The sequence below is a fragment of the Meriones unguiculatus genome, chromosome 2 (genome assembly GCF_030254825.1).
Source record: "Meriones unguiculatus strain TT.TT164.6M chromosome 2, Bangor_MerUng_6.1, whole genome shotgun sequence".
Classification (NCBI taxonomy): Eukaryota; Metazoa; Chordata; class Mammalia; order Rodentia; family Muridae; genus Meriones; species Meriones unguiculatus.
In genome coordinates, this window is record NC_083350.1 from 94504194 (window position 1) to 94513684 (window position 9491).

The 9491-nt window shown below is 45.3% G+C and overlaps 1 protein-coding gene and 1 non-coding gene across 5 annotated transcripts in view; one reads left to right on the plus strand and one right to left on the minus strand.

Annotated features, from left to right (window-relative positions):
• Window positions 1–9491, minus strand: part of Txnrd1 (thioredoxin reductase 1) — a 78309-nt gene that overhangs the window by 17979 nt on the left and 50839 nt on the right. For 3 of the 4 annotated variants that reach the window (XM_021640936.2, XM_060377839.1, XM_021640937.2), the window contains 3 exons: window positions 4058–4180; window positions 2743–2815; window positions 2019–2138 (listed from right to left, as the gene is read on the minus strand). In XM_021640936.2, coding sequence (XP_021496611.1) covers window positions 2019–2138; window positions 2743–2815; window positions 4058–4180 — 316 coding nt within the window. Of the gene's footprint in view, window positions 1–2018; window positions 2139–2742; window positions 2816–4057; window positions 4181–5804; window positions 6146–9491 lie in introns of all 4 variants that reach the window. The other variant, XM_021640935.2, reaches the window with a different exon arrangement.
• LOC132652658 (small nucleolar RNA SNORA40) lies at window positions 6619–6746 on the plus strand. The gene has a single exon (XR_009590237.1). It is a non-coding gene; the product is annotated as a small nucleolar RNA SNORA40 (small nucleolar RNA).

The window sequence follows — 9491 nt, forward strand, 5'->3', positions numbered from 1 at the left end:
CCAGCACTTATGAGGGCAGCTGAGCACTGTGTCCCAGGCCAACTTGGACTTGAAAGTAAGACTCCAGTCTTAAAAACAGCATGACTGCCATACCTGGTGGCACCCACTCCAGCACTCTGGGAGGCAGAGGCAGAAGATCTGTGAGTTCAAGGCCAGGCTGGTCTACAAATCAAGTCCAGGACAGCCAAGGCTACACAGCAAAGAGCCAACAACAAACAAACCCCATGACTTTAATAGCAGCACTTGGGAGACAGAGGCAGGTAGAGCTCTGAGTTTGAGGCCAGCCTGGTCTATAGTGTGAGTTCCACAAAAGCCAGGGATACACAGAAAAGGCCTGTCTCAAGGAACCAAAACCAAAACCAACCACCACCAACAAAATCAATTTAGTCAATAATCACTGCTACTAATGACTTGAAAATAGAAGACAGACACACTCAGGAGATAGAAGACAAGCCCAGGAAAGCTGTGGTTTAAGAGGAAACAACAGACTTCTCTCATGAAAACAGTCTCCATCGCACTGATTAAGGAGCCTGCCATCGAACACACAATGGAGGCAGGCCTATGACAATTAACAGTCTGCTTCCTGAATTGGCAAGACTGCACAAAAACTGGTTTGTGGCTTTATGAGAATAAACTACAGACATTCAAGTCACACATGACAAAATGTAAGCACTGGAGCCAACTTTAAGAGATCAGCTTGGGAACTAGATATGGCAGACTACTGGCTGCGCTGCCTATGGGCTACATCTGAGCAGGCGTGTCTACATGGTCCTTGGTGGATGCATCAGTCGCCGCAGGGTCCTCTGGGCCTGGATATTTTGGCTTTGTTGGTCTCCTTGTGGAACTCCTGTGTCCTCAGGGTCCTTCTAAGCAATCTCCCCACCCCTGCTCTCTGCCCCAAGTTTGGCTCTGAGTCTCAGCATCTGCTTCTATCCCCTGCTGGGTGGGGTCTTTCAGAGGACATCTATGGCAGGCTCCACTCCTGTTCCCTCTCTTCCACCAATTCCAGTGTCTATCCTGTTTGCCTTCTAAATGAGAATTAAGGATCCTCCCTAGGGTCCTCCTTGTTGTTTGGCTTCTTTATAGATTTTAATATGTTTATCCTATATTATATGTCTAATACCAAGTAAGTATATACCATATGTGTCTTTCTGATTCTGGGTTACCTCACTCAGGATGATCTTTTCTAGTTCCATTCATTTGCCTGAAGTTTTCATGATTTCCTTGTTTTTTATTGCTGAGTAATATTCCATTGTGTAAATGAACCACCAATTTCTATATCCATTCTTCGACTGAAGGACATCTAGGTTATTTCCAGATTCTGGCTATTTTATGAACAAAGCTGATATGGACATCGTTGAGCAAATGTGGAGCATCTTTCAGGTATATGCCCAGGAGTGGTATAGCTGGGCCTTGAGGTAGCACTAGTAAGGAAAGCATGGGCTGTCTCTGACATGGACTCCGTTGTCTGCTCTTTGATCACTTCCCCTTGGTAGAGCAACCTTCCCAACCCACAGAGAAAGATGATCCAGGCAGTCCTGATGAGACTTGATTGGGTAGGGTCAGATAGTCCCTTTCAGTGGAATAGGGGTAGGAAACCCCCTAGGGTAGGGGGATGGGACCGGGAGGAGATGAGGGAGGGGGCTACAATCAGGATATAAAGTGAATAAATTGAATATAAAGTGAAAGTGAATAAATTGTTTAAAAAAAAAAAAAGAGCACTGGCTACTTTTCAAGAGGACCCAAGTTCAATTCCCAGCACCCACACGGCAACTCAGACCTGTTTATAACTCCAGATCCAGGGAATCCAACACCCTCACACAGACACATGCAGGCAAAACACCAATGCATATGATTGATTGACTGATAGAGACAAAATATATACAGAGAGAGATCTGCTCACTTTAGACTCAGGCCAGCTTGGGCTACGGTGGATCTCAGAACAAAGTTCCAGGTATCTGGATGGTATTCTGTAAGACCACAGCTCAAAAAAAGAAAGCCCCTCCTTTCCCCCACACCTGTGTCCTCAACACTCCAGCCATAGTTGCGTGAGTCCTTCAGGGCTTGTCCTAGCAAAGCTGCCTGGTGCATCAGTTTTTTTGGTATGCAGCCCACGTTCACACATGTTCCTCCGAGACCTGCAACAACACACAAGTCAGTTCAGAGCCTGCTGCCGAACCTTCGAAAAGCCAGGTATTAAGACACTATTATCACTGTTCTTGTTTTTACTGCCCCATCCTCGCCCGCAGTAGTGGGCGCCTCTTCAGAAACCCATCGCTCAAGCCCTCCTCTACCCGGGAGGTGGTCCCTCACCACTCCACACCAACAGTGCGGTTCTTAACTTTTGTTTCCCACTCAAGTGTAAGTTCCACAGGGGCAGGACCTCGCTCCACAGCGAGTTCACTGCTTCAGGCCCATGCTTCTGGTTCACAAGTGATCGATACACACTGAACAAATAAGCAGCCAACATGTAATTCATCAAGACTCAGAAAGGCTATGGCTGTCTTAGGTATCTGAAGGCAGGAAGTAAATCTGGAGAAGAATGCTTAGAAAGAGTCACACTCCACTGTATTACAGCAGATCACGCATCTACCTTCCCGCCAGCCTGTGGTCAGCTGACCCTAAATCCACAGCATTTAACCGGATCCCCTTAATTCAACTGACATGCGAGCACTGTGCTTTTGTCATTTTTAACCGTCGTTGTTTTCGGTTGGGTCTTAGTACGGCACCTCGGAAACTTACCCCATCTAGTTCCAAGAGGAGTTGGTGTGACAAAATCCAAGACCAGCACTTTCTTGTCAAATCTGGCTGCCTCCTAGGAAGCAAAATTATTTAAATGAGCTACAGCAGAAGTAATGGGACCGAGCACCCGGGCTGTTTCCATTACGCTCTAAGACTGGAAGTACACAAACAGCCACAGACCCGCGTCTGGGAAGCTAACACACAGTGCTGAGTAGTTCAGCTGCAGGGCAAGCACTGAGTCGCCCGGTCAGCCTCAAAGCTTACAGACTACACCTGTAAACTGTTAGGAACAGCCAGCAGGCCCTGGATGACTCCTGCATGGTTCCTCTCCAACAAAACCAGACACAGCACAATCCGAGAAACTTTTCCCCTTTCCAAGCAAGTGGTAAACACCTAGCAAGGCCAGCTAACTGAGAGCCCAAGGCACCTGTCTCACCCCGCACCCTGGGAGGCAATCTTTAAAGGACTTCTAAGTTTACCTAGTGCTAGACAAGCCAGAGTATGGGAGGAGCTTTTGTTTTCTTTGTCTGAAATCGAAGACTATTTCTCACAGAGTAGGTGTGGTATACTGGCCACTGAACCTGCAAAGGTTACTGAGAGCAAAGCTGTGTGTCCTTCATACGTGCCACAGCTACAGAACAATGCGCCAGGAGCTGCTGCTGCAGAGTCACTTCAGCCAAGTGACTTGCTTCAAGGCAGAGCCTGCCTGCTCCTGATCTGGGAGGCTTCACAGGCCACCTTTACTGGCTGATACAGGCAGCATGTTAGAGGGCTCTGACCACTTCCACCTGTTAAAGACCCTGCCGGAAAAAGCAGCAGGCCTGAAGATTGTTCACGTAGGCAGCTTTCTGCACCTCATGCCAGGGGGCCAGAAGCCTCACTCAAGTGACTTTCTTTCCTATTTGCAGATCCTCTTTCCAGTAAGGCCCAGGACTGACTGATCATTCTCAAATTACCCCATATACACCAGAGGCAAATCACTTTTAATCAAGTTAAAGAAATCTAACTCTTCACTGGAAAAGAGTAATTATAGAGAGATCATCAAAGTGAGAAAATCCCAAATGTTAGTTAAAAGAAAATGCATGTAAACTTTGAAGCATTTCCACACACCTTTACTATCCTTGAAAAGCAACAAAGCGATTTAAAATGAAACAAAGCATGCCCTAGACATCACTGGGCTTTTAACTTTTACAAGAAGATTCAGCATTTCAGTCTGGAAAAGCAGCTTACAAAGTGGTCCCTTTATACATCCTGCTAGTTAATGGAAAAACGCATGCCTGCCGCCACCCACACAGCACAGCACAGAGGGCCTTGCCTTAGCTGCTGCCAGGCCTCCCGAGCCTCCTCCAATGATGATCAGGTCGAAGTCATAGGACCCAGGAGGATCCTCAGGGCCATTCATCGTTGGCAGCTTTTGAAGTTGGCCTTTTTTATGGCGCTGCAGGAAGACAACGTAAATGAAAGCATTTAAGTGAAAAGTGGCAATATTCAGAAAGCTTTGAAAATCTTTCTTTAAAGAAATGCAAAGGCCACTTTCAAAGGGATCATGTCTCTCACTGCAGCTACATGTGGAAGGGGAATCAATATGTCGGTTCATCTAGGCCATTATCACAGAGCACTGCATCCCAACACCCTCTCTCCTATCCCTGCTACCTACTTTCAAGGGTCCACATTGTACACACTGACAGCCCATCCAAACCGACTTACAGCCCAACTAAGTTTGACACTTCTCTCCCAGAATCTAGTGTTTTACAGGCATGTCTGATTAGACGTAGTGCATTTCACTGTGATACGTCAGTATATACTGACGTTCCAGAGATATCTTTTCTCCTTACCTAATTTTATTTATGTATTTATTTGTGGGGGAAGGCATGGTTGTGGAGATCAGACGAAAATTTGCCGGAGTCAGTTCATCAGCTTGGTGACAGACACCTCTGTCTACTGAGCCACCTTACCAGGCCAGGCCCCCTTCACAGAAGGGGTTTTAAAATAGGTTTCCTTCACTTTGAGGGCAACAGAGCAAAACACAGAAACAAAAACCTTCTACTGAAATTCTCCCAATTGTTAGAGCTGTTAGATATAACTATTCTGCCTATTTTTTAATTTGTATTTATTTTTATTTTATATGCATTGGTGTTTTGCTTGTATATTTGTCTGTGTCAGGGCATTGAATCCTCTGGAACTAGGGTTACAGACAGATGTGGGCTGCCATGTGGGTGCTGGGAATCTGACCCAGGTCCTCTGGAACAGCAGCCAGTGAGTGCACTTAAGCACTGAGCCATCTCTCTAGCCCTCCACATGTTTTTAACAGTGCCATCAATGTAATTTAGCAATCACCTTTAGCTTCTAGTCAAAGATGGAACCAATGGGTTATGGTCGTAGAAGGGAGTTTAAATAATGAGCGCAATAATATTAACAGCAATGTAAAGGCGGCCAAGTTACAAGACTTTATCACGCTGTGTGGTTGAGACTCAGAATCCAAAAAACCGCTCCCCAGTATTGGTCTACTTATAAAGGTAAGTCTCTGCCCCCACAAGGTACTTTAGCGGTTTGGGGTTTTGCTGTTTGAGGCATGGTCTCACTCTGCAGCTCTAGCTGTCCTGCAACTCACTGTGTAAACCTGTCTCTGCCGCCCGAGTGCGGAGCTAACGGTGCGGACCACCGTGCAGAGCTTCAACCCCGTGCGCGCCTTCTACCACCAGCCCTTGAAGACATCTTAAACGGGACCCTGCCAAGCTCACTGCTTTACCCTACATGTCTAGAGTTCTGTTTAGTTTTTGTTTCCATATTAGTATGTATCGACTTCATAAATTTAAACAGGTGTTAAGAAAAAAAAATTCTTTAAATTTTAAAACACCTCTTCATTCTAGTATATACTGGAGTATAGTTTTATATGTAGCTATTTATAGTCTACATTGGTTTGGAACACCATTTTAGTAACACATTCATTATTAAAATAAAACCCTGGGCTAATGGGGTTAATGACTGAAAAGTCAGTAAGCACAATAAAAAATATTTTTAATCCAATTTTACCCCTGATAGCTAAAAAGCCCCAAACTTACCAGCCCAGACTGCGTATTTTTCTCCTGCCTACAGTCAGGTGTAGAGGGTGGAGGGCAGAGTCGGGAGTGAGAACAGGACATCTGGGGAGTCTGGGGTGTGGAGGGGGGTGCTGTCGAGGAGCGTGAGGTAGGGAGCGCAGGCCCTCGAGTGGCCCTCAGCAGCACAGGAGGCGCACACAGTGGCCAGGGCACTGCTGGCAGAAAACCTGGAAAGCCCCAGCTGGGGTGGGTCTGCGCCACCCAGACAGCCTGCACACAAGGTCTAACTCGAGAAGCTGGGAAGCACAGCCAGCACTCATCAACTGGCATGACGACCAGGGCTTCTCCTTCAATGCAGGCCACTGTGGGGGGAAAAAGCTGGTAATGACAGCCACTCGGACCAAAGGTTTAGGTGAAATCACACAGCCAGTGCGCCTCCTCCCCGGCAGGTCAACAACAGCGTGAGGCCCATTTGTTGCTTTTAAAGGATAAACAAAAACAAAAACTTAGCAGATGTTCTTTTTTAAATATAATTATTGTGGTGCTGAGGCAATAGATGACCAGTTGAGTGCATTATTTTTTCGGAGTCTGGTTCCCAGACACCAGCATTCTCATGCATGCACACACACACACCTGTTATACATGGGGGGGGAGGGTGGAAGGGGGGGAGCAGTGGTTAAAACACTAGCTGCTATTCCAGGGGACCTGGGTTCAATTCCCAGCACCCACAAAGCGGCTCAAAACTGCCTGTAACTCTACAGACAATGGGCAGACAAGTAATACAGACATCCATGCAGGCAGACACCCACACACATAGAAGCAAAATAACTCATGTAGCACTTAAGTGTGCTTTTGTTCAACTGGTGGACAAAGACATAGAACACAGGTGCTAAATTAATCCTCTTCTGCAACTGGGAATCACTGTTCAGTGTGAGTTTTAAAACATACAGGAATATGGACACAGAGAACAGCACAAAGTGAGGTCAGTGCTGATACTGAAGTTAGTGACAGGAATAGTTTGTAATTGTAACTATAGAGCGTGGGTAGCGGCAGTGGCATCTGCCAACATACGGACACAGCATTGTGAATGCAATTGGAATGAACACAGCCTGAACTTAAGAGAGCATCAGTGTCAGCAGCAGTCAGACTGTGTGAAGCAAACTGAAGACGCTAATGCAAAAAGATCTCTGATGGAGAACTCTGAAGCTGTCACAGATGTCTGTCCCCAATTCACTCAGATAAAAGAATCCAAGGGTTGCAGGCTGGTGACAACTAGATCAAGCCTTGGTTCTTTGAAAAGGGCCATTTTAGAAATCCTGAGTGCCAGTGACCTCAATTCACAGCAAGGCTATCACATTTGAAACCCCATAAATACTTACTGACTTAAAAGATTAACTATAATAATCTCAAACTCACTTTAACTGCATGTTCTTAGGGAAGATGGGAAGAGAAAAAGAAAAACCTGTTGTCCTTGGAGCCAACCTCTTGCAACACCTAAGCAGAACAAGTGAGAATAAATGCACTCCTCCCCCGCCACCCCCAATCCTAAAAGGCCATAAACTGTCTCTTCCAAAGGTTTATAGTGTTCTTTACCAAAACTCTGAATCTAATATGGGATTTTTACAGTTCAAGCTTAAAGTAAGATTGTATCAGCCAGGTTTAAACAAAAGCACAAGGGAATCTCTAAGGTGTAACTGGCAAGCTGTGGGCATGTGCGGCATTTAGCTGAGCCTAGAACTATCCTTTCATTTTAACCCCACTTAACAACTGGCTGTCAGCTCTAGCTAAATGGTTCCCCTCAAAATGTAATCAAATGAACAGCTCCCCAGGACAGCTACCACACCTGCTGATATCCTGATTTTGGTCTAGCCAAACTCATTCTGATTAGACATCCAGCCTTCAAGACAGCTTGGGTAGTCCTGTCTTGGGTATTGGGTGTTTAGCGATTGGTTACAGCAGTAGCAGCAGGAAATCAGCATAGCCAGGACACTGCAGAGCCCATTCTCGATGGCAGTACTCCACCACTCTCCTCCAGAGACCAGAGCAGCGCAGAGTGGGTATCCATCGAAGTCAGCTAGCAATGTGCATTTCAAATCAGTTGACGATAAATCCCCCCAGAACAAAGAAAGGTGGTGGCGCACACCCTTAATCCCAGCACTTGGGAGGTGGAGGCAGGCGGATCTTTATGCGTTCAAGGCAGCCTGGTCTACAGAGGGAATTCCAAGACAGCCAAAGCTATACAGATAAACCTAAGAAAACAGACCATTACAGAGAAGTCAACAGGGAAGGAGGCGGCACTGTAAAATCTGCTGAGTGTCCACAATGTGACAAGATATTGTACAAGACATGTTTTGTGCACATTAAATCCCATCAAATCCTCAAGATAGTCAGATGTCATTTTTATTTCAGATAGGACAGGCTATGGCATTAAACTTGTCCAAGCTGGTGAGACAAATCAGCAGCCACCAAGCTCAATTTAATTATTCCTGGGACCCATATTGTGGAAAGAAAACCAACTCCAAGAGTTGTCCTCTGAGCTCCAAATAACCAAATAAATTAATTAAATCAAATAAATTAATTAAAATGTTTTTTTTTAACATGGAAGAAACTTGCCTAATGGGACAGTCGTAAAAGTGCTTGCTGCACAAATGACCTGAGTACGATCCCCAGATCTCACAGTAAAGGGACCAATTTCAAATGCTATCCTTTCATAGTGACACAGGCTATAATCTAAGCACTCAGGAGGCAGAGGCAGATGGAGCTCTATAAGTTTGAGGCCAGCCTGGTGCACATGGTGAGACTTGGTCTCAAAAACAAAAGGCTGTCCTTTCACTTCCACAGACAGAAGCCTGTGCACACACATTCACATACATCACTCTCAAATACACCTTTCATCTCTTGCTTTTTCTGATATACCTAGTAACAATACTTAATCACACACACTTTTCTAATTTAATCCTGTATTCTATATTTAGTTTTCTGCCTGTACATGTGTGTACCTGGTGTCACCAGAAGACAAGTTTCAGATCCAATAGAACTGGGTCAGGTGGCTGTGAGCTACCATGTGGACACTGGGAACTAAGCCCAGGTCCTCTGCAAGAGCAACAAATACTCTATAAGCGCTGTCTCTCCAACATCAAGAGGAAGGACTTGTACTTGGCAAACCAAAACCAGAGTCTGATAGCTGGGGGGTTGCCTGATCTACAAAGGGAGTCCAGGATAGCCCCAAGGCTACATAGAGGAACCCTGTCTTGGAAAACCAAAACTGGGATTTAAGGGAGAATTGTCTGGAATGGTTTTTTTTGGTTTTTTTTTTTTTTGCTTTTTATATCCTATTCCTTTGAAGTTTACAGTTTAGGGCTGATGTAAGTCCTTTGATCTTAAAGGGCCTTTTTAATCAATAAAGTTCTAACTTGGCAGCTTCTTTGAATCTTCTAATTTAAGATGTTGAAAGCAGATTTGCAATCTGGTTAATTTCTGTATCTCCTATCACCCAATTCTCTTTCAAAGGTACCTAGTTTGAATCCAAAATAATGCCAACAAACTGCAACACCACAACCACCAAAGGCACAAGCAAGAGGCCCAGCTGATCTTTATCAGAAAGTCTCTCTCCGGAATGGCTTAATTTTCTGTTAATGTTTTTTGGGGGGAGTGTTACTGTTGTTTGGTTTTTTGAGACAGGGTATTTCTGTGTAGCGTTGGCTGTCC